This window comes from Helianthus annuus, chromosome 4 (assembly GCF_002127325.2).
Source record: "Helianthus annuus cultivar XRQ/B chromosome 4, HanXRQr2.0-SUNRISE, whole genome shotgun sequence".
Classification (NCBI taxonomy): Eukaryota; Viridiplantae; Streptophyta; class Magnoliopsida; order Asterales; family Asteraceae; genus Helianthus; species Helianthus annuus.
The window spans coordinates 188,492,365-188,518,700 of record NC_035436.2 but is presented as its reverse complement, the minus strand read 5'-3'; the positions used below and the strand labels follow the sequence as shown (position 1 = coordinate 188,518,700).

The window sequence follows — 26,336 nt, the reverse complement described above, 5'->3', positions numbered from 1 at the left end:
GTGTCCGAAGACCAGTCAACGATCTGTGACGTCACGCAGTAAGATGGACCACCACCAATAATTGCTTAAAGTGCACGGTCGTGCGATCGGAAGAACGACCGTGCAACATGGAAAAAGCATAACAACAGAACATAACCATTCTATTAGTAACTCTGGAATTTTGGAGAGCTTTGCAGGCGATTTTGAGGCTCCGAAGGCTTCTGCTTTCACTCGGATTCAAGCCACATTGCCCGGTTTTGCTCATTTACTATCCGGATTCTTAATCTTGTGCTTGTTTATGGTTGGGTTTTCTAATCTTTCCATGTTTTTGATAATCTTTCAAGCATTTAGATTAATATTTATGTATTATTGTAGTCTTTGGGCAAAAACACAACAATCCCTTGCTTGATTATAGCTATTAGTATGTTAATCTATGTTTGTAATGAAATTTGGAAGTGTTTTCTATGATTATCTTTGATGATTAGTTTGCAACCTTGTTATTGATATTGATTTCTTCATTATAAGTAATTGTGTTGGATGATTGGTGCTTGGTTAGGTAAGATAGTTGCAAGATGAAGCTTATTTAATCATGTATTAGTAAACTTTTAATTTGGTTAACTAGTTTAACTTGGTTAAAATGTGGGCACCATGATACTCTAACGGGTTAGTGGTTTAATAAAATGTAATTATTGTTAATCAAGAAGGCTTGCCCTCACGGAAGGACTCTAACGGGTTAGATGGTGTTGTTATGAATTCTTGCCATGATTTGTTAGCTTAGTTAGTAGTTTCGGCCAAAATTGCTATCTTGGTGAATTTATGTGCAAGATTTGTAAAATGAACTCGGTTGTGATTTAATCTAGTTTATGCTTGTCTCGGTGGTTGCATTGTGTTTATCAGTGTTGCTTTCCTTGATTAAGTGAGGTTAGAAAACTCCTAACGGATGACTAACTTATTTTTAGGAGATTTTTGTAGACATTAATCAATCGTACGTTAAAGAACAATTTTAGGTGGTTAAAGTGTGTTTATCGTTTTAACTTTCCGAATGATTGTCATGTTAGGATTCCCGAAAGGGATACTAATTGTCTTAAATTGGAAAATTGACCGAATGCTTCTAGTGCCAAAACCGACTTAGTTGACATGCTTTGGTTGTGTATTAAGCAAGGCTATTTATATATAATTTACTATGTTTTATAAATATTTGTTTATGCTTATGTTAGTTTAGTTAAAACCAAAACAACGAATGTTTTTACCGATAGTTTAGCGACAAAGGTCTAGTATTATTTCTCCGCCCATTTCCGTGGATCGATACTTGGTCTTACCGATACTTTACTACATATATGACGGGGTACACTTGCCTCTTTCGTGTGTGTTTTGATGTAAAAGTAATAATCACTTTTATAAATTTAAAACCAATTCGTGTGTAATTTCATTGTAAAAATGTTTATAGTCGCGCACGTATCAAGTTTTTGGCGCCGTTGCCGGGGACTTGCGAGTTTTAGGAACGACCCGAGTCATTGTGTTATCGGTGTATATACTTGTTAATATTTGTGTTTATTTTCATGATTATTTATTTGTTGATTTATTTGTTAATATTTCTAGCTTTTAATTCAATTTATTCATTTTCGTGATTCTTTTGTACACTTGTAAATTTTTATTCTATTTATTTGTTCAAATCCGGATTTATTTATTCATTTATTCTTTGAGTTTTCGGCTCTTAAAAATCATTTTCATACTAGCCGATTCGATTATTTTCGTTGCTTTAATTTTTATAAAAATTTCGGCCCATTTTCGGATTTTTATAAATTTTACAGCCCATATTTATACATATTCTGCTTCTATTCAAAAAAAAAAAACAGCATTATTATATTAATAAAATATTCATTGTGTCAGTTATTCGTTTGCAGGTTGATGTCCTCAACTCCCGCGCCCGCTATTGCTGAGCCGACTGACGAACCAGTGCATAATCTTAGAAGAAGTAAGAGGCTGCGCGAAAGGTCGCTTGTCATTGCACAACGCATAGCAAATGCAATCGACGAGCCGATGATTATCTCTGAAAACGAAAGCTCAGGGACGAGGAGAGAGTCGTCATGGCGGACGACGACCGACCGCTGAATGAAACAAATCAGCCCGGAAGGGCAGGCCTGGAGCCGAGTATCCTTCAGCCTACTATAGATACTCCTACTTTTGAAATTAGACCTAGTATTATTAATATGGTACAAAATTCTGTACAGTTTGACGGACGTGAGCATGAGGATCCTGGGAGGCATATCGCTGCTTTTCTCGCTGTCTGTTCGACATTTAGGATTACAGGTGTTTCGGAGGATGCGATTCGGTTGAGGTTGTTTCCGTTTTCGTTACGTGACAAAGCTAGAGCTTGGCTTATGTCACTTCCTGCCGGGTCCATCAGGACCTGGAATCAGTTGGCGGAGCAGTTTATGCAGAAATATTTTCCACCTGAGAAAACGAACAAACTACGGAACCGGATTGTTTCCTTTCGCCAGGACGAGGGCGAGTCGTTGCATGCGGCTTGGGAGAGATTCAAGGATTTGTTGATTGATGTGCCACATCATGGCTTCTCCAAGCGACAGCTGGTTTTGACGTTCTATCAGGGGCTCAGCTTTAATACGCAAGAGCGATTAGACATGAACGCGGGAGGCGATCTTGGAACTAAGACGTCGACTGAAGCGTATGATATTATAGAAAAAGCTGCGTTGAAATCCAGCTCGCGTCGGGAAGGAGATAGAGGTCGATCATCGTCATCATCATCTCGCTCAGGAGTTCATGCTGTAGACGACTACACGGCCATTACTGCATAAATCTCGGCTCTTACATCGAGATTCGACAGGTCCCAGATGATTGCGCATGCTGGCTCGGGATGTGACCAGTGCGGAGTGTCACACGAGCCTGGGGCATGTTTTCAGGGAGTCGTATATGAGGGCCACGAAGAAGTAGATTTCGTGAGTAATCAGATAAGGCCGCAAAACAACCCGTACAGCAACACCTATAATCCCGGTTGGAGAAATCACCCAAATTTTGGGTGGCGAGCGAACGCAGGAAATCAGAACCCATTGGGGTTCACTTAGCGTGCTCCAGCGCCTCAGTAGGGTCAGCAGTACCAGCAGTACAACCAACCCTACCAGCAGCGTCCATATTCGTACCAGAATCAGGGCATTGGGAGTAGCTCCCAGCAGCAGGCCCCTCAGTCTAGTTCCAAGCTGGAGGATATGATGGCTCAGCTTCTCTCTAGCTCCGAAAAATGATACCAACAAAGCGAAGATCGTTTTCTGGCTAACGAGGGAGAAATGAGGAGTCAGAAAGCCTCGATTCAGAATATCGAGAATCAGGTTGGTCAGCTGGCACAGATGATGTCCAAAAGACCCCCAGGCGGTCTTCCGGGTAATACAGAACCAAACCCGGGCGGACACAGGGATGTGAATGCTGTCATGACCAGGAGTGGAAAAACTACCGGACCCGTCATATCGGACTCAGCACCGATCACTGAAGCGGTCCCGACTGACACACCGGACGAGGTGCAAGCCAGGCTGCGCCCAGCAAGTACAGCACAAGTCCAGGAGCCGGTTAAAGATTACACTCCTCCAGTACCTTATCCAGGCAGGCTGAAGAAGCAGAAGAATGAAGAACAATACGGTAAGTTCCTTGAGTTGTTTAAGCAACTACACATCAATATACCGTTTGTTGAAGCCTTGGCCCAGATGCCAAAGTATGCGAAATTCCTTAAGGATATCCTCTCGAATAAACAGAAGCTCGAGGATATATCATGTGTGGTGATGAATGAGACTTGTTCCGCCGTTCTGCAAAACCGTCTGCCCACGAAAATGGGAGATCCTGGTAGTTTCACGCTCCCGTGTTTGATTGGAAACATGTCTGTTAGCCATGCATTGGCTGACTTGGGAGCGAGTATTAACCTTATGCCGTATAAGGTTTTTACTAAACTGGATCTGGGTGAGTCGTCACCTACTAGGATGAGCATTCGGTTGGCAGATCGCTCAATAAAGTATCCGCGCGGATTTGTGGAAAACATGCTTGTAAAAATCGATAAATTTGTTTTCCCCGTGGACTTTGTTATCCTTGACATGGACGAAGATTCAAGGGTACCTTTGATACTTGGACGTCCTTTCCTCAATACAGCGAGGACGATTGTTGATGTGGCAGCTGGCCAAATCACGCTCCGAGTGAATGATGAGCACGTGACATTCGATATCAAAAGATCGATGCACCATCCGCAATGTCACGATGACAAGCTTTATTACGTCGACATTGTCGATGCATGTGTGTGCTCTCATTTTCAAGGTACTATTGACGAGATTGATTCGGACACACGTCTGTCGTGTGGGGACCTAATTGGCATTACGCAGGAGGGCCACGATTTCGAGCAGCCAGTCTATCAGATTGGTGACGATGGTTCCCAGAGTCCGGAGAGATTTGTTGAAATTGACCATGTGAAAAAGGAGGAAGCAGAGCCTTCGGTTGAAGATCCGACGCCTTTGGAGTTGAAAGAACTCCCACCACATCTCGAGTATGCATTTCTGGACGAGGAGCGTCGCTTACCGGTCATAATTTCGGCATCATTGGAAAAGGATGAGAAAAATCAGCTTCTCGAGGTTCTGAGACTTCATAAGAGAGCCATTGCATGGAAAATCATGGATATCAAGGGCATCAATCCTTCTTTTTGTACTCACAAGATTCTGATGGAAGACGAGTACAAACCATGTGCACAGCATCAGAGGCGTTTAAATCCAAATATGCAGGACGTGGTGAAGAAGGAGGTGATTAAATTGTTGGATGCCGGCATGATTTATCCTATTTCTGACTCTGTGTGGGTGAGTCCGGTGCAGGTTGTACCTAAGAAAGGTGGTATGACTGTAGTTTCAAATGATAGGAATGAGCTAATTCCTACCCGTACCGTCACTGGGTGGCGAGTTTGCATTGACTACCGCAAGCTCAATGATGCTACTCGCAAGGATCACTTCCCGCTTCCATTCATCGACCAGATGTTGGAACGTCTGTTGGGGAAGTTGTATTACTGTTTCCTAGACGGATTCTCTGGGTACTTTCAGATTCCTATCGCTCCTGAGGATCAGGAGAAGACTACCTTTACATGCCCCTTCGGCACATTCGCCTACCGGCGGATGCCTTTTGGGTTGTGTAATGCACCAGCGACCTTCCAGAGATGCATGGTTGCAATTTTCCATGACATGATCGAGGATTCCATGGAGGTTTTCATGGATGATTTTTCGGTATTTGGGGATTCCTTCGATCATTGCTTGGAAAATTTGAGAAAAATGTTGAAGAGGTGTGAGGAGACGAATCTGGTCCTGAACTGGGAGAAATGCCACTTCATGGTGAAGGAGGGCATAGTTCTGGGACATAAGATTTCGCATGCTGGTATGGAGGTCGATCCAGCTAAAGTGGATATCATTTCACGACTTCCGCCTCCCACCTCTGTTAGAGCGATACGGAGCTTTCTCGGTCATGCCGGGTTCTATCGGCGATTCATTAAAGATTTTTCAAAAATCGCCAGACCCATGACCCGTTTGTTGGAGAAAGACGCTCCGTTCATATTCGGAGATGATTGCTTGAGAGCCTTTGACCTTCTCAAGCAAAAGTTGATTGAGGCCCCTAATTTAGTTGCACCGGACTGGAGTCTGCCGTTTGAGATTATGTGCGACGCGAGTGATTACGCTATAGGGGCCGTTCTTGGCCAAAAGAGAGAAAAGCACTTTCACCCGATCTATTATGCGAGTAAAACTCTTCACGACGCTCAGGAGCATTATACCACGACAGAAAAAGAGCTCTTAGCGGTCATTTTCGCATTTGACAAATTTAGATCGTACTTGGTGCTTTTGAAAACCGTTGTATATACTGATCACGCTGCCATCCGATATCTCTTCAGCAAACAGGACGCTAAGCCACGTCTGATCAGGTGGATCTTGTTGCTGCAAGAGTTCGATATCGAAATTCAAGATAAAAAGGGTGCGTTAAATGTAGCGGCTGACCATCTATCTCGGTTAGAGCATGGAGACATCATGGACGCACGTTGGGATTCCATAAATGACAACTTCCCACACGAGTCTTTGATGAGTGTTGAGATATGCGATGAGTCGCCATGGTTCGCCGACCTTGCGAACTACCTTGCTTGCGGGATTCTGATTAAAGGGTTGACTCACCAGCAAAAGAGGAAATTCTTTTCGGATGTCAAGCACTACATTTGGGATGACCCTTACTTGTTTCGGGTTGGTGCTGATCAGGTGATCAGGAGATGTGTTTCAGGGAAGGAGGCGACCGATATTCTGCGCCACTGTCATGAGGGACCTACCGGAGGCCACCATGGAGCCAACTTTACCGCCAAGAAAGTGTTGGATTCCGGGTTTTATTGGCCGACTATATTTCGTGATGCGCAGAGTTGGGTTAGAGCGTGCGATGCTTGCCAGAGGGCGACAAATATATCGACACGTGATGAAATGCCTCAGAACTGGATTCAGGTTTGTGAAGTCTTTGATATCTGGGGGATAGACTTCATGGGACCATTTACCCCCTCACGAGGTAATAAGTACATCCTGGTCGCGGTTGACTATGTATCGAAGTGGGCAGAGGCACAGGCCTTACCCACCAATGATGCCAGGGTGGTCGTGAGATTTTTGAAAAGCTTATTTGCCCGGTTCGGCGCTCCGAAAGCGCTTATCAGTGACAGAGGGACGCATTTTTGCAATACTCAGCTCGAGAGAGCTTTGTCCCGTTACGGTGTGCATCACCGTCTATCCACGCCCTATCATCCACAGACAAGCGGGCAGGTGGAAGTCAAGAACCGGGGGCTGAAAAGAATCCTTGAGCGGTCGGTAGGTGCAAACCGCAAGGATTGGTCGGATAAGCTTGATGAAGCGCTGTGGGCTTTCCGTACGGCTTACAAGACGCCTATTGGGACTACTCCCTTTAGACTTGTGTACGGAAAGGCATGCCATTTACCGGTTGAGTTGGAGCATAAAGCGATGTGGGCGCTAAAAACCGCAAATCTGGACCTAAAAGCCGGAGGCGAAGCCCGGTTTCTCCAGATTCATGAGTTGGAAGAGTTGCGACAACGCGCTTACGAGAGCTCCGTGTTGTACAAGGAACGCACGAAGAGATTGCACGATAAACGCTTGAAGGACCACAAAGAATTCCAAGCGGGCGATCTTGTTCTTCTTTACAACTCGCGGTTGCGCTTATTTCCCGGGAAGCTTCATTCACGTTGGACAGGCCCGTACACGGTTAAAGAGGTATTTCCGTATGGGACTGTTGAAATAGAGAACGCGGACGACGTTATTTTCAAAGTAAATGGGCATCGCTTGAAGTTGTACGTTGCCGGGCTGACAGAGTCGGTGATGGAGGTCATTGAACTCCAAACCCCGCACACATCATAAGTGTGGGGAGGAGAGAGTCTACGCTGCTGACTCGTGGATCAAAAATGCAGCAAGAGCGTATTTTGCGCTTTAGGGGTAGTATCGTCATTTAGAATTTATTTTCTAGTTTTAACTTGGAGTCTTGCTATCGACTCGTCGACAAAAATTTAGCATGAGTCTACGCTACTGACTCGCCGACAAAAATGTAGCAGGAGCGTCTTTGGCGCTATAGGGGCAAAATTGTCCGTTTTTATGTTTTTGTAGTTTTAGCGTAATTTAGGTTAGTTAGGTAGTTTCCGTTAGTTTGTACAGTTTCTATTCGTGCCGAGCGAAGGTTCTATGTTGCAATATTGTTAGAACAGTAGGCGTGTTGAAAAATTGGCGAAAAACGGCCAAAACAGTCGCTGGAAATGGCTTCTGCAGAAAATTCTGATCTGCAGCTGATGCACGACCGTGCCAGGATTCGCACGACCGTGCATTTCCTAGCTGCTGGCACGGTGGATCGCACCCTCAGTGCATCACCGAGACAAATGAATGTTGTTGGTGACGCACGACCGTGCCAAACGGAGAACGACCGTGCATCAGGCTGAGGGCAGTTTTGTCATTTGGCACTATAAATACCCTCATCTGCAGCCCCCATTCACAAAATCGCGAAACCCTACCAGCACCAGGCCGTTCCAGAGCGATACTTCATCAAATCGCACGATTTTTCGCACGATCTCACACCCTTCTTCGCACGGTACGTTCCTGGTTGTAAATTTCTTGTTTCCTTACTTTCTAGGTAGATTTCCTCCGATTCTTCAAGGGGTTTATTCGGGTTCTCTTCATAAACAAATCGAAACCCTAACCCATGTTTGAATCTTGCTTATCGTGAACACCCGGTTGAGTTTCCGACCCCTGTTTGTTCAAAAACGTTGTTGATTTTGGAAAAATCAGGCTATTCAAAGTTCAGGGGTTTGAAATCTGCAGGTCAGTTGTCGCACGGTCGTTCCTTGTATGGAACGGTCCTGCCATTCCGGGTAAATCACGATGTCAGCTTGTTGTCCGGTGTTGCACGGTGGTGCCGATTAACCGCACGCCGTGCAGTTCCGAGTTCCCTGGGCAGATGGTGCACGTCATCGGCGACGCACGACCGTGCGTATCGCCGCACGACCGTGCCGGATGCCCAGATCAGATTTACAGCTCCTTCATAATTGTGCGTTCTGCTGTTTTCGAATGAAATTTTTCCTGTTCCATGACTTCTAACTATATTCCTCGTGCAGATGAATCATCCCTTCCTTCAGTTCGATCCCAACGACGAGCGTGAGGCTTTATGCATTCCAAAAAGAGACGCATTATGGGCCCGGAGGGGGCAGTTCGGAGTCCCTAGATGGCTGGATTGGGAAGTAATGCAAGAACTCAATCAGTATGACCGTTTAGAAAACATGATGAGTCGTCCACTTACAAATCTGGTCGGTTGCAACCGACCCGTTTACAGGGAGCTGACCATAGAGTTCTTTGCATCATATGCCTACGAAAAGCCGACTGCTGCTCGACGACCCAAATTCCGCCACAAGGAGCGGATAGCTTTCAGATTATGTGGTCGATGGCACAGGTGGTCGGTTGGTCGTTTGGGTAGGAGGCTCGGGATTTACACTAGAGAAGACATGGATGATCCCGATGTCTTCACAGAGCAGTTCACCTTCCCTTCTGATGTAGCACGAGATGCGTTTTGGGCTGCAAATGCTGTTGTGGACCCATACAACCCGAGGATGTCAAAAGCCTTACGACTTAGAGACCCTCTGGTGCGAGTCATGCACCATGTGTTTAGCCACACTATATGCGGTCGCATGGACAGTCTTGGTAACTGTCCAACACCAGATTTGATTTTTCTATATGCATTGGTGGAGAAGGCACCCATCAACTTAGCGGCGCGAATGGCTGAATACTTTGTGAAGTGCTCAGGGAGGACTCCTAACAGTCAGATACATGGCGGTCAGTATGTGACCGAAATTGCATACAACGAACACCTTATGACTGAGGAGGTACTTCAGGGTCTCACTCTGATAACCGAGGGGGTTCATGTTGACATCAGGTCACTGAAGGCGATGGGGGTAATTGTTGAGACTGATCACGGGGATAGGTTGAGGGGGCTCAACAACGAGGTCTGGGACCCGTTGCCCCCACTCCCAGCAGAGGAAGAGGAAGAGGATATAGAGATGCAGGAGCAGCACGGACCACACACACCACTGCACCACACACCGCCACACTAGCCGCAGCACCATGAGTACTACCAGCATCAGGATTGGCCTGAGTTTTATCAGCAGTTCCAGCAGATGCGTGTTACGCAGGAACAGCATGGTACGTACATCGACCAGATTAGGACCAGCCAGGACCATATTCGGGCTAGTCAGGATCAGCTCAGGGCCACGCAGGATCAGCTGAGGCATAGCCAGGAGAGCTTATACCAGGGGGTGAGTGCCGGATTTTCGTACCTATTCGGGGAGATGCTCCATGCATATCCCGACTACTTTCAGCACCCTCCACAGTTCCCACCGTGGAACCCACCTGGTTATGGTGGTGCGGGCCCATCCTTCACGAGAGACGATGACGGTGATGACGAGTAGGAGTTAGTGGTGATGTTCGTTGGTGGTTTTTATTATTATTTTAGTACTTGTCATTTCGGGTGTTCTTTTTGCTTAGTATGTCGAACACCCTCGGATTGTATTGTATTTTCAAAACACTTTACTTTATGATTATGTCTTTGTTTGGATTGGTAGTATTTATGTACATTATGGTTTATTTGTGTTTATTCTGTTACTGTTCTGTTTTGCTGTACCATATGACATACTTGCAGATTTTGGCTATCAAGTCTTTGACCGGAGCATATGACAGATACAGCTTTGGAAGTCTCGATTCATCAGATATCATCTTGAGGGGAGTACTATTATCCTTTTTCTCTATATTTCGGTTTCGCATTGGGGACAATGCGAAGTTCAAGTGTGGGGAGGGGGTTAACTTTGTTAACTTTGTTTGTCCTCATATATAAAAAAAATCAGAAAAATCAGAAAAATCATTCAAAAATACCTGTATTTTGTATATATTTTAGTAAATAAACCGGTTGGTTGTGTTTTAGAAAGCTTCGGATTTGATAAAAACTCGACAAGCAAAATATTTTTTGAAAAAGGAAACCGGAAAGCGTGACAAACAAAGAAAGACTTACATGATAGTTTTCACACTTTTACCCATTCCATCCGTACGTGAGCATTTTGAGCCTATTGTTATATATTTGTTCATTTCGGATATAGGAGTGAGCCGGATGTTATGTGTAATATAGAACTTGTCACTAGTATGCTTGTTAAAACCATGAACTTGTGGATTTGTGTAAAAGTGATAGAGGCACTTAGATTACCCCTTTGTTGTAAACCTTGTTCTTTGTGTTGTGCTCCCCGTTCACCTTATATTACCCTTTAGGATTAACCATGTCGAGCCTTCCCGTTTACCTTTGTTTACCCACATTATCGCCCACTTAGCCAAATTTAGCCTTTGTATGTTTTAAACCCCTTTTTAGTGTTGAAACTCGGACAAAATAATCGTTTAACTAACATTTGTTTCAGTTTATTGTATAGTATGTTTTCTAAAAAAAAAACCACAGAAAATAAAACACCCTAAAATAGGGTGAATTTGATAAAATCGAGCAATTTTGAACACTTAAATGTTAAAATTTCGTTGATAAGCTCGATTGCGCAATAGTCGCCTTTTTAAGGCATTTGTATGTATAGTTGTATACGTTGTAGCTAGTTAAACGCTACTACCAAGTTTTAACCATTTTCGCCACTTTATATGTCTACTTCCATACCCTTCGCCCAAGCCTAACGTTACAACCCGTAAAGACCTCTTGATTTACACTTATTTGCATGTTAGTTGGTGGAGACGAGATCTTATGACAAGCTTATGATATTGCATGTTTCATTGACGAGGCATTGAGTGTTTGCACATACACATTATATGTATGTTTCATAAATAAAACCGAGTGTGTGTGAACATTGTGAGTCGCGTGAAGATTAACATGTTGAGTCGATTAAATGTGAAGTCACGGCTTTTTGGTTGTCACTTTATAATTGCATATGCTTGTTGGGTTTGAGTCTTTTGATGTTGTCTTTCGACAAACCGGCTAACCGTTTATAGTAGTTTTCAATAAAATAGTGTGTAAATTATCGTTCTTGTTTGTTTCCGTCTTTTATTGCTTTTTAGTTCAGCTTGCTTGAGGACAAGCAAGGTTCAAGTGTGGGGAGATTTGATATTCGCTAATTTACACATATTTTAGTCCCCCGTTTTACCCCTATTTTATGCGTTTTCGGCCGTAAAACCGTCATTCGGATACTTAATTATCTACATTTTTGTTTACAGGCCTAAAACAGCATACCAGACAAGATGATAGCAAAAACGAGGACTTTCCGGACAAAACGACGAAGCTGCGAACGTTCTGTTGGAAAAACTGACCTGGGCGTGTCGCACGGTCATGCGACCTCATGCACGACGGTGCATATCCGATGATCCTGAATGACCCGGCAGTGAACGGTCGTGCCAATGCGGAACGGTCGTGCGGATCCGACAACCAAACAAGACATCGGAACTGAACGACCAAAGGACCAGGCGTGCAACTAGACTTCGGTGAGGAACGACCGTGCCAAGTGAAGAACGCCCGTGCGTGTCCGAAGACCAGTCAACGATCTGTGACGTCACGTAGTATGGTGGACCACCACCAATAATTACTTAAAGTGCATGGTCGTGCGATCGGAAGAACGACCGTGCAACATGGAAAAAGCATAAAAACAGAACAGAACCATTCTATTAGTAACTCTGGAATTTTGGAGAGCTTTGCAGGCGATTTTGAGGCTCCGAAGGCTTCTGCTTTCACTCGGATTCAAGCCACATTGCCCGGTTTTGCTCATTTACTATCCGGATTCTTAATCTTGTGCTTGTTTATGGTTGGGTTTTCTAATCTTTCCATGTTTTTGTTAATCTTTCAAGCATTTAGATTAATATTTATGTATTATTGTAGTCTTTGGGCAAAAACACAACAATCCCTTGCTTGATTATAGCTATTAGTATGTTAATCTATGTTTGTAATGAAATTTGGAAGTGTTTTCTATGATTATCTTTGATGATTAGTTTGCAACCTTGTTATTGATATTGATTTCTTGATTATAAGTAATTGTGTTGGATGATTGGTGCTTGGTTAGGTAAGATAGTTGCAAAATGAAGCTTATTTAATCATGTATTAGTAAACTTTTAATTTGGTTAACTAGTTTAACTTGGTTAAAATGTGGGCACCATGATACTGTAACGGGTTAGTGGTTTAATAAAATGTAATTATTGTTAATCAAGAAGGCTTACCCTCACGGAAGGACTCTAACGGGTTAGATGGTGTTGTTATGAATTCTTGCCATGATTTGTTAGCTTAGTTAGTAGTTTCGGCCAAAATTGCTATCTTGGTGAATTTATGTGTAAGATTTGTAAAATGAACTCGGTTGTGATTTAATCTAGTTTATGCTTGTCTCGGTGGTTGCATTGTGTTTATCGGTGTTGCTTTCCTTGATTAAGTGAGGTTAGAAAACTCCTAACGGATGACTAACTTATTTTTAGGAGATTTTTGTAGACATTAATCAATCGTACGTTAAAGAGCAATTTTAGGTGGTTAAAGTGTGTTTATCGTTTTAACTTTCCGAATGATTGTCATGTTAGGATTCCCGAAAGGGATACTAATTGTCTTAAATTGGAAAATTGACCGAATGCTTCTAGTGCCAAAACCGACTTAGTTGACATGCTTTGGTTGTGTATTAAGCAAGGCTATTTATATATAATTTACTATGTTTTATAAATATTTGTTTATGCTTATGTTAGTTTAGTTAAAACCAAAACAACGAATGTTTTTACCGATAGTTTAGCGACAAAGGTCTAGTATTATTTCTCCGCCCATTTCCGTGGATCGATACTTGGTTCTTACCGATACTTTACTACATATATGACGGGGTACACTTGCCTCTTTCGTGTGTGTTTTGATGTAAAAGTAATAATCACTTTTATAAATTTAAAACCAATTCGTGTGTAATTTCATTGTAAAAATGTGTATAGTCGCGCACGTATCACTGGTAGTTGTAGTTGCTGGTTCTGATTCGCAGGTCGCGCACTCCTGCAGTCTTTAGCTTCATGCCCTAACTTGAGGCATCTCTGACAACGTTCCTTGTGACACCGTCCACTGTGGTGTCTGTTGCACTTATTACATAGTGGGTGAAATCCCCGATATCCACCCTGCCCCTGACTGCCTGATGATTGCTGACTCGGATTCTGGTAGTCATTTGTCTTGCGCTGCTGTGCTTGAGACTGAACTGAGACTGAACCTTTACTGGAATCCCCATCCCATTTCCTCTTGTTGTCACTGGGAGTAGCAGAGGTAGTGACAGCAGTAGTGGTAGCACTGATGCGTTTTGGCAGCTTGTTCTGTTCCACTGCTTGATCGGTGAGTCGATGAGCAAGACGCTGAATGTCTTGGATGTTGTTGAGGTTAGCCGATGTCACATGGCTCTGGATTTCTGGCGCAAGTCCCTTGAGGTACAACTCAATGCGCTTAACGGGAGGGTCCACCATAGTTGGACACAGGATGGCCAGCTCGTTTGACCGTTTCGTATAAGCTTCGATTTCCGATCCCGTCATTTTCAGATGATACAGTTCCACCTCCAACTTGTGGATGTCATCACGCTTGCAGTATTCTCGTTTGATCAGTTCCTTGAAATCTTCCCAAGGTGTGGCGTTAGCAGCTGCCAACACTAGGATCTGAACTTGCGCGTTCCACCAGGTTAGCGCTATTCCTTCAAGAGTGCCAGTGGCGTACTTGACCCTGCGAGCCTCAGGGCATTCACACATTTCACATACTGACTCTAGCTTCTCAAACCAATGGAGGAGTCCCACTGCCCCGTCGGTGCCACTGAAGGTGCTTGGACGACAGTCCATGAAGTTCTTGAATGTGCAGACAGGTTGTGGAGCGTTTTGACCTATTGTGCATAGAATAGGACAATATTAAATACAAAGGTTGATTTAGGAATGTAGGATTCAAAGATCCTAGTGTGTATCCCATCCGCAGGGTATACTACCTGCTTGTGCAGCTGCAAGTGCCGCAGCTACTTGTTCATTGATAAGAGCCGTCAACTGGGCTTGAGTCATGTTCACACGTCCAGACATGATCTTCATAGTAAAAGTAGAGTAAGTGAGAAAGGTTCGCGGGTAGTGCGATGACAGGAGAGTGTAAGCACATAGATATTTTCAAGTAATAACGAATAGTAAGCAATGTAATCTAGCATACTACGAGCAAAGTTCTATGTAGTTCTAGCAAGCAGGTAATAAACATAAACCTTATTACCTAGGATGTTGAGTCTTGCACGTGGAGCGAAGCGTCGTTGTGGATCGTTGAGAGCACTGTTCTGGTTGTAGTCTGGTTTTAATAAAAACGTTTTTCCCATATTAAAACCACGTTCTCTATAACCAATGGTTCTGATACCAATCTGTCACACCCCCAAAAATCCACACGCGGAGTACCACCGCTTGGAGGCGTGACATGACCAGGATCAAGCCACCATTCATATTGAACATGTGATTAATAAGTAAAAGTAATTGTCATTCAACCACCAATATGAAAGGTGTTCAAAATATAAGTATGTTATCACAGTTTAGCGGAAGCGTATAAATAAAACCCAACATAATAAAGTACGAAATGTCATAAAGTGTGTTAACGAAACATTCACGATCCGTGCCCACAACGACCTGCTCCTCCTTGTGCAAGCTCCATATGTACCTAAGGTCCTGCAAGGCATGCAGCAGAGAGTCAACAACTAGTTGAGCGAGTTCACAGTTAATAGTTCAGTAATAGTAATGGTATAGTAAGCATTGCGTTCGTTCATTAAGTCATGTATCGTATTAGTTCGTATCGCAGCCCTCTGGGCATGTATGCGAAGATTAGGGAAAGTTCTCAAGTATTCTAGACTATGTATATTTGTATCGCGGCCACCCTGGCATGTGTGCGAAGTTTTAGTATATAGTTCGCGGCCTTTCCAAGGCATGTGTGCGAAGATCAGTCATAATATCGCGGCCAACCCCTGGCGTGTGTGCGAAGATCAGTTCAATTAGTATACTAGTCTAGGTCGTATCTCATCATTACCCTTCCTCACCCTGAGGACCAGATCATTAAATTCTATCATCTGAGTAAGTACGAATAAATAATCCAAAACCCATTCCCACCCTGGGAACCCCATGCCTTGGCTGTGTGAACTCACCTTAGTTTGCTCGGTATGCTAAATATGTGCTCACAGTTTATCAATCAAGTCCTAGAGTACGCATGTGTACATGATCAGTTTATATCCAAATTGTTCACGTATAGATATAATCACAGAAGTACTAAACATGTATTCAATATCATACAAGTCATGCATATCACTTAACAGCAGTTAATCTATCCAGTTAACTTCTAACAGAGTTAAGTCAGGTTACTGTGCAAAGTATTCAAGTCGGCGAAACACAGATTGACGAAACATACTCTGTTTCGTCAATCACCCTTTGGCGAAACAAGATTCTATTTCGTCGATAACCCTTGGCGAAACACCCCCCTCTATTTCGTCAACACCCTTGACGAAACACTCTTCTTGTTTCGTCAAGAATTCTATTTCGTCAAGTTTAGATTCGTGAAGATACCAGTTACGTCGCAACCTGTCAGTTACAGAATTATCACAGAAACCCTAATCATGCTAGCAGCCGTTTCATGCCATCATCAAGCTTAATCATACTGCAATCATATATTCATCATCAAACCAAATCATCATATGGAAAATCATCAGGATCTTGGGTACCATTAAATCATACCAACATAACAATATCATGTGTTATCCTTTGGTAATCTAAGCATATACTGACCATTACATGGGGGTATAATCACAGATTCAAAATCATCAATATTCTAGTCTAATCATCAGTAACAACCAATCCGATTTCAATACACACAATTGTAACCGATATGATATATTCTAATATTCTCAAACTATCAACCAATCATGAACATAACGTTATATAGCATCAACCCTAATGATTTCAAACAAGAACAGTCATTGATGATATAGAAAAGCAATCACACATAGGTAAACACTAACCGCAACGAACAGGGAAGCAACTAGATCGGTTCGAGACTTCGGAGACACTAGGTTGCCGTCAACAGAGAAAGAGAGCCCTAGGGTTTTTCTGATTTTGCTAAAGTGTGGCGGAGGGAGTGGTTCCGTATAACTTATACGCGTATAATGGTCCTGGGCCCTTAATGGGCTTGACGAATCTGATGGGCCGGCGAAATAGGCTTTGTTTCGTCGAGATCAAGTTGGCGAAATAGGCTTTGTTTCGTCGAGATCGGGTCATGGCGAATCACTTGATTCGTCGGGTCATGCATTGAACAGTTTAAGGTTTCACGTAATACAACCAAACACAAACACATGCAAACACAATACGTTTTATTATAACACAAGGTGTACAGTTACAAGTCAAACAAGTCAAACAACTAACAGTCAAAGTCAACGTGCAATAAATGCGAAAGTGAAAGTCGGAAACTCGAGTTGTCACAGTATCAGACAGTCAACCCGCAGTCATTGGTATCGATAGATCCATGTCGATAATTAACATGCTTCGTTTTCCTCTGTGTACGTGCTGGTTATGCGTAAACTATTCGAACTCTAATATGCTATTATCAAACTTGTATGCTCACCTTTACATTATATGTATTGACTTTATTTTAACGTATGTGACAGGTGTTTAAGATGTTTGCTTGCTAGGAAAGCGAGGCTAGAATAAAGCTCTAGAGGCCCCCAACAAATAGTTGTCTGTCAGGAACAAGCGTCTAGAGCATAATTGTCTGTAGATCTTGTCCGGCCGGGTCTTTAGGAGCATTTGAACAATATTTATTTGTTTTATTTAAATCTGAGTTGTCGGAACAGAATTACTTGACTGGTTGTTATCTGTAATAATATATTGTATTATTTGGGATACGGTATGGGACGTATCATTTAACTGAATAGTATTAATAGTTGTTGTGGAAACTTCTGGACAATCTGTTTCGCTCAGTGCCATGCCCCGATGATTCCGCCGTCGGTTGGGGTGTGACAGATTGGTATCAGAGCCATAACTATAGGGAATTAGGCTGGACACGACCTAATCCGAGTCGCTGTCTTAGAGACCTAGACTATAGTTAGGAACCAACAGACCAAGCGTATACGCTAAATCCTGCTACTCTACACTATTACTACACTCGAATTTTCAATAATGAGAAGGCGATTTGGTCAGGATTAGGTGTGAAAACCATAACACTCCCGGCTATATTGCCGGATCAATGCTGTTTTATTCACCTATCAAAGGGTTCTTCATTACTTTTTCGATAACAAACGAGGAGAATTATACCAAATCAGGAGTGAAATCCCTATTTTGATGAATAATCAGATCAATTTTACTAAAACAAGGAAGAAATTACTAAGCCAGGGGTGAAACCTGAACCTTGGCAACTTATTCCAACTTTTACTCATCTCACTAAAGCTTCGACGGACTCCAACGACCTGAACTCACGAGTATGACCTAGGGAATACGTCTTGAATGCCCAAGAATCAAGGCAGCAACGCGAGCCCGAAAGTTAAAAGTAACTACAAGTCTATTGTGAATAGTCGAATTGCTTTGGGTAGTCCATGTGTAGTAGCCGCAGACAGTCTATCTCTCGATTTTATGTGTTTTCGATTCTGAGCCCGCAACCGCCGACTCTGATGACTCATTGATTTTATGTGTTATATGTGTTTAACTGTTTATATGTTTAAAATTTGAGGTTTATTCGATTTTGCTATCACTTCGATCGACACACACGACTCATATTGCTATTCTACCTCAATACGCTAACAAGTCGTTACAAATCTAGACGATACTATGCTACGATATACGCTATACTATACTCTACTCGACATGCTATACAATTATACGGTACTATTCGATATACTATACGCGATCGCTATATACGAACGACTCGCGAGCTTTGAATAATAGGTTTCTGTATTCTGACTGCATCTGTGATTAAATGTGTATGTGCTTCTGTGCTTAGGTGTCTCTGTGCTCTACGTGCCTACGTGCTTATGTGCTTTTGTGATTGAGTGAATCTGTGACTTTGTGCTTATGTGATTATGTGATGCGTGTTTTGACGTATTCCTAAGCTTTATTAAGTAGTAGACGTGTGAGGTGAGATTCAATCATGTTGTGTTGAGTCCTGTGACGATGTCTGTTGCAGACAATGTCGTCTGGATCCCGACACCATCTTACTCGCCAAGAGAAGAGAGACAAGCGTCTCGCTGCTATCATTGCCAAGAGTGTGGCGAAAGCTGTGAGCGAGGTATATGAAAATGTCAGCAAGTCGTCTGAGGAGTCGCGAACTGAAGCTCCTAAAGATGCCAACAAGACTGGTTTCAGCTTCAAACAGTTTAAAGCATGCGGACCCAAAGAGTTCACCGGAGAAGATGGCCCTACCGCCATGTTTCAATGGTTTGATTCGGTCGAAGTCACTCTGCGGCAAAGCGGCTGTCCTGAGAATCTCCGCACCCTCAATGCTACAGGCGTCTTCCAGTCCCGAGCACTAGACTGGTGGACGGCCGAACGAAACAAGCGCGGAAATGATGCAGCTTATGAGCTTACTTGGGAGGAGTTGAAGGCCATCATGATGGACGAATTCTGCCCTCCCCATGAACGCCAAAAGTTGGAGGACGAGTTTTGGAACATCAAGCAGAAGGATAGAGACAACGCTGCTTTAACTGCTCGCTTCAAGCAGCTTAGCATCATCTGTCCCGACCAAGTCAAGACGTCAGACATGGCCATCAAGAAGTATATTCGAGCTCTACCCGATTGTGTTGCCGATTTCGTTCATGCTGCCAAGACATCATCGATTGAAGAGACCTACCTGCTTGCCGTTGAGATCAATGACAAGCGGGTAAAGTCTGGTTTCTGGGATAAGCATACCAAGTCTCTGTATCAAGCCACCACCGCATCGACCATCGACACCACCACTGCTCAACCCTCCAAGTCATCAAGAAGAAAGAAGAAGCACAACAACAACAACAACAACTCCAGCAACAAGAACTGTGCTGTGACAACGACTGCTGCTCCTCTGCAAGCCGTACAGGCTCAGCAGCAGTCTCACCCTCGACAAGCTCCAGTGATCAATGCGCCGCCAGCCAAGCGCGCTTACACAGGTCCCCACCCGCTCTGCCCGACATGCTCATACCATCATCCGGTGGGAATCGCCTGTCGTTTCTGCGCCCACTGCAACCTCTATGGGCATTTCACTGCGAATTGTCGCTATGGTCCCCGTCAAGCCCCAGTTCAAGCCGCCGCTCATCAAGCTCTACTCCCAGCCCCTCAAGGCCACCCCGCAGCTCAAGCACCCGCGGTCAACGCTCGAGTCTGCTTTGCATGTGGTGATCCTAACCACTTTGCAAACATGTGCCCGAACTGGGTTGTGAAACAAGAACCCCAGCAACAGCAGCCACAGTAGCAGCCTCAGCAGGAACAGCAAGCAGCCCGTGCCAGAACCTTTAACATCAACGCCCGTCAAGCCCAGGCTGACAACAACGTGGTTAATGGTACGTTCCTTGTGAATGGTATTTATGCATCATGTTTGTTTGATACTGGAGCCGATAACTGCTTTGTGTCGTTTGAATTCGAGAAGCTCCTTAGTCGTAAGCGCTCTTATCTCCCCTCGTCATTCGAAGTCGAAGTTGCTACTGGAAGAACCATCACCGTTAATTCAATTCTTCGTGATTGTACCCTCGAGCTCAACAATCACCTCTTCCCAATTGATCTCATTCCGATGCAGCTCGGAAGTTTCGACGTCATAGTAGGCATGGACTTTCTTCGCGAAAACCATGCTGAAGTTGTGTGTTTTGAAAAGATGATTCGATTCTCGCTCGCAAATGGTGATCTCTTATGTGTATACGGTGAAACAGCTTCGAAAGGTCACAAGCTCATGTCATGCGTCCAAGCTAGCAAGTATCTCCGCAAGGAATACAGCGCTTTCTTGGCCAACATTGTAGTAGCGGAGAAGGAAAAGAAGAAGAAGGCCGAAGTCAAGGACGTCCCAGTGGTTCGTGAATTTCCTCAGGGGTTCCCTGATGATCTTCCCGGACTACCGCCAAGTCGTGATATCGACTTTCGTATTGACCTCATTCCTGGAGCTAACCCTGTTGCTAAAGCCCCTTATCGACTCGCACCATCCGAAATGAGGGAACTCTCAAACCAACTCCAGGAGTTACTTGAAAAAGGCTTTATTCGCCCGAGCACCTCTCCTTGGGGCGCGCCAGTCCTTTTCGTCAAAAAGAAGGATGGGTCATTCAGGATGTGCATCGACTATCGGGAATTGAATAAGCTGACCATCAAGAACCATTATCCCCTACCTCGAATCGACGATTTGTTTGATCAGCTACAAGGTGCATCATGTTTCTCGAAGATCGATCTATGCTCAGGTTATCATCAGTTACGCATACAAGAGGAAGATATACCCAAAACCACCTTTCACACTCGATACGGCCACTATGAGTTCGTTGTTATGCCTTTTGGTCTAACCAACGCGCCCGCGGTTTTTATGGATCTAATGAATCGCGTGTGTAAACCTTATCTTGACCGTTTCGTCATCGTGTACATCGACGATGTCTTGATTTATTCCAAGTCGAAAGCCGAACATGCGCAACATCTACGTTTGGTTCTCGAGTTGCTCCAGGGGAACCAACTCTACGCCAAGTTCTCCAAGTGCGAATTCTGGTCGGAGGAGGTTCAGTTTCTGGGTCACATCGTTAATAGTCAAGGTATTCATGTCGATCCCGCGAAGATTGAAGCAGTTAAGAGCTGGATTACGCCTAAGAACCCGTCTGAAGTCCGTTCTTTTCTTGGATTAGCGGGCTATTATCGATGATTTATCGAGGGATTCTCTAAGATCGTTGTGCCGCTTACCACACTCGCTCATAAAGACAGGTCTTTTGTTTGGGGAACTGAACAAGAATCTGCTCTTCAAACCCTTAAGCGCAAGCTCTGCAATGCTCATGTTCTCGCGTTGCTAGACGGAAACAACGATTTCATTGTCTACTGTGATGCTTCTAACCTTGGTCTTGGCTGTGTTCTCATGCAACAAGACAAGGTTATAGCCTACGCATCTCGTCAGCTCAAAATCCACGAGAAGAACTATACAACCCACGATCTCGAGCTAGGCGCAGTTGTTTTTGCATTGAAGATTTGGAGACACTACCTGTATGGTACCAAGTGTACGATCTTCACCGATCACAGGAGTTTACAACACATCTTTAATCAGAAAGAACTTAACATGCGTCAACGCCGATGGGTAGAACTTCTTAGCGATTACGACTGTGAGATTCGTTATCACCCGGGCAAGGCAAATGTTGTAGCCGACGCACTCAGCAGACAGAGTTATTTGCTCAGTATTCGCGATACCCAAGCCCAGCACAATCTCGAAACTCTCATCCGCGAAGCCCAACATGCTTGCTTTAACGAACGCACTTTGAAGAAAGAGAGGATCTACCACGATGGAGCTCAACTGGTAAGCAAGGCAGATGGGATTTTCTATTATCTGGACCGAATTTGGATCCCTAAGCGGACCGATTTGCGAAAGATTATAATGAACGAAGCCCAGAAATCCCGCTATTCTATTCATCCCGGTGCCGATAAAATGTACCGGGATCTTCATTACAAGTACTGGTGGCTGGGTATGAAACGGGATATCGCCCTCTATGTTGGAAGTTGCCTGACTTGTGCGAGAGTTAAGGCCGAACATCAACGACCTTCTGGCTTACTCGAACAACCTCCAATCCCCATATGGAAGTGGGAGAGTATAGCTATGGATTTCATAACCAAACTTCCGCCCACGCCATCAGGTCACGACAACATTTGGGTTATAGTTGATCGTCTGACCAAATCAGCCCACTTTTTGCCAATACGGGAAGACTACAAGGTAGAACGACTAGCCCGAATCTACACCGACGAGATCATTTATAATAATGGTACGCCTCGTGACATCATTTCAGACCGTGATGCTCGGTTTACTTCGCGATTGTGGGAAACGTTTCAAGCGGCCCTTGGCACGTCGCTTAACCTGAGTACTGCATTCCATCCTCAAACCGACGGACAGACTGAAAGGACGATCCGTACTCTTGAGGACATGCTCCGAGCGTGTGTTATAGACTTCGGGGGTAGTTGGAACAAGTACCTACCGTTAGTCGAATTCTCGTACAACAACAGCTATCATGCCAGCATACAAATGGCACCATTCGAGGCTCTATTTGGAAGAAGATGTCGATCGCCTATTGTATGGCACGAGATCGGTCACTCGCAATTAACCGGTCCCGAGTTACTACTAGAAACGACTGACAAAATCCTCCAGATTCGAGACAACTTGTCGAAAGCTAGGGATAGACAGAAAAGTTATGCCGATAGAAGACGCAAGCCCCTTGAATTTGACGTTGGCGACTACGTACTCCTAAAGGTATCACCTTGGAAGGGTGTGGTCAGATTCGGCAAGAAAGGGAAACTAGCGCCTCGATATGTTGGACCTTTTAAGATTCTGGAAAGGATCGGAAAAGTCGCCTACAGACTCGAACTACCGGAGGAACTTAGTAACGTCCACCCAACTTTCCATGTGTCGAACCTCCGAAAGTGTCTAGCTGATCATGATCTGATTGTACCGCTCGACGACCTTCAAGTAAACGAAACGCTACACTTCGTAGAAAAGCCTGTCGAGATCATGGATCGCCAAACCAAGCAACTCAGACGCTCGCGCATCCCTATCGTGAAAGTCCGATGGGAAGGAAAACGAGGCGCATAGTTCACTTGGGAACTCGAATGCGACATGAAGGCTAAGTACCCGCAGTTGTTTGAATGAAGATCTGAAGCGAGAAATTGGTAAAATCATTCACGGCGATGTGAAGCTTCGAGCCTAATTTCGGGAAGAAATTCCCTAAACAAGGGGAGGCTGTAACACCCCGTATTTTCGAATGTCAAAGTCAAAGTCCAAGTCAACTTTGACTTCTTTGACTATAATTAGTCTATTTTTTGTTTTATTTGTATTATGTGGAGTAAGTGTTGTTAATCAAGAATCGAACTAATCGAATGTTTAATCGACGCGAACAATTTACGATTGTGAATAGTAGGAAGTAACAATGCGATAAAGTTAATCAATCAATAATCAAGCTAATCGAATCATCAATCGAACTTGAGACTCGAACTGTGCGAATTTGGTGTTATATTGCTTGTGTGTGTGCCATATGTGTTACCTGTGCATGTTTACTTTATGTTTTGTGTGGTGATCAGTCGAATCAATCGAAACTCGAAACTCAAATCGAATGCAATCGAAATCGAATGGTAACGTAAGGATAGTGTGAAATATGGATGATTGTATGTTAGATATAGTGATTGGGATTAAAAGTAATTTGAATAGGAAACTCCATCATACTCGTACCGTCTTCAATCGAAATATCGAAAATCGTCGCGCCGAACACTCGAACCAGGCTGTTGATCGATCAGGCTGTCAGCCGATCGAACAGCCCAGCCGATCGGACGGACTGTCCGATCGAGCAGACTGTCCGATCGGGATGCCTGGCCGATCGGCCAGCCCTTTCCTCTTTTGGAGCCTATAAATAGGGCTGTCATTGTCATTCTTTCCACTTTTGGAAACTCTCTGACCGACCAGCTCGTGCTTCTCATCTTTTCTCAGATTTCTTCCGATTTCGGTAAGTTTTTAGCCTAAATCTTGTACTTTCTTGATCAATACACGCTCCTACACCTTTCTATCTTTCAAATCTTGATTTCTAACCGTGAAATCATCAAGATCTAAGCATTCTAGGATGATGTCATCATGGTGTTCTTCAAGAACATCATGTTTTGGCCTCAATCCACCATGAGTAGCTCGGATCTAACCGATTTCCACATAAACAAACTAAGATCTATCACAGATCTGAACATTTGCTTGGTGTAAAGGATTGAAAGAAGGATTTCCAACTTTCTTTCAACTCTTTTACACTCAATGCCTTCAAACCGATAGAGACGGGGCTTGAGTCAACTCACCAATCATTCTAGTGGATGAGTGGTTCAAGATTCGGATTCTATCTACGAGGTTCACCGACTTCGGGTTAAACATCGAACTACCGTTCCGAACAGTTCACCTGCCGGACTTGGGTGATTCCTGTCCGAGCAGGGGAAACAAGTAAGAACGAAAGTTCCATGGTTCAGCTCGTTGTCAAACTACCTCGATATAACGTCAAATAATCAAAACAGCCAAGTGTTAGACGAACAGGCCGACCAGGTCAGGATGCTGACCGAACGGTTAGGCTGTCCGAACGGACAGCCCAATCGATCGGACATGTCAGCCGATTGACCAGGCCAGCCGATCGGATAGCAAGTGGCCCCTCACTTTGACAAATTCATGAAGTATAGTATTGAACGAGGTGATGTCCGATCGAACGAACCGTTTGGTAAACATTATTCATCGGATCATGAGATACTATGTTTCAACCCTTAATCAATTTACAACTCGTAGTAGTACGGAGTGCCACCCGATCGAACATGCTGTTCGATCGATCAGGTGCCATCCAGCTGAGGACTCACTTTTGAAGTCCCTAACCGATCGGTTAAGCCGGCCGATCGAACATGTCGTTCGATCGATCGACCTGAAAGGTAAGGACACTTCAGTGTTCTCAAATACTACAACGAAAACTTCAAAAGGTCAAACCATCATACACAAACACATCTTACTCAAAGGAAGAAACAATCCACTCGAACAGTCCAACCGATCGAGCCTACCGGCCGATCGAACAGGCTGTCCAAACGGACCTTCCAACCGAACGAACAACCTGTTCGATCGAGCCTGCTGTTCGATCGACCAGGCTGTTCGGCCCACTTACACTTGTTTCCATTTTACGTGTATTCATCGTTATGCTATCGAACTGTTCAGGCTATGTAACAATTCTCATCAAAAAGTCCTAATTATTACTTTAATTGTCCAATAGGAAACCCTAATTAAGAAATCCAAGTGATTCTGCATAAACCCTAAAATTTTCAGAACAATCGGAATCAGGATCAGGGTCCCTAAAACTCAGGGGGGGGGGGATAAACCCTAGTGATGATTATCAATAATTTTCGTTGTCTAAACTGAGAATTTTTGAGGTAGTTGACTCATCAAACCTATACCACCGACTAGGCTACCCTATAATTAGACCACACCCCTTACGGACCGTAAGGGTTACGGCTTACGGTCCGTAAGCGAGGCTATTTTCCGGGTATAAATAGAGGACCTTGGGACTTGCCTGAAGAAGTTGAAACGACGCACAAATTCACTGTGAACATCGGATTAGAGCAGTAGTAGTACAATTAAACACACACGGGTCACGAAGTTGTCACACCCTGATTTCCACGTGTCACCGGTGGGCCCGGTGTGGGGTACAGTGACGTAGTTGGCATCGTCATAGACAATCAATACAATATAATAATGCACAGCGGAAGCAGAATAAATACATTTCAACTTTTAAATAAAGTGCAATAATAAATATCACAGTAGTTGAAACGGATCCACAGGCGGATCAAATAAAAATAAAACAGTTATTTGTCGTCCGAGCTTGCGAGACTATAGTGGACGCTCTTAGGAAACAGCCAGCCTAGTTCGTATAGTACCTGCACTTAACCTTTTGGGAAAAATACGTCAGTTTACACTGGTAAATACAAATCAACCGACTCATTTTGAAAATGATTGAAAATTGATTTAAATGCACAAGGCATAAATATTTTTATTAACTTGGGATAATTATTCAATATAAACTTGTGAACGATTTACATGCACTCGTATCTTTGGTGGCAGGACTTGTGTGCCCGATC

General features: G+C 43.9%; 1 protein-coding gene across 1 annotated transcript in view; it reads left to right on the top strand.

Annotated features, from left to right (window-relative positions):
- The window catches only part of LOC118491607, an 81,693-nt gene that overhangs the window by 9,462 nt on the left and 45,895 nt on the right, over positions 1–26,336 (top strand). Inside the window, exons 2-3 of the mRNA XM_035989504.1 lie at positions 8,639–8,781; positions 8,971–9,160. Coding sequence (XP_035845397.1) covers positions 8,639–8,781; positions 8,971–9,160 — 333 coding nt within the window. The remainder of the gene's footprint in view (positions 1–8,638; positions 8,782–8,970; positions 9,161–26,336) is intronic.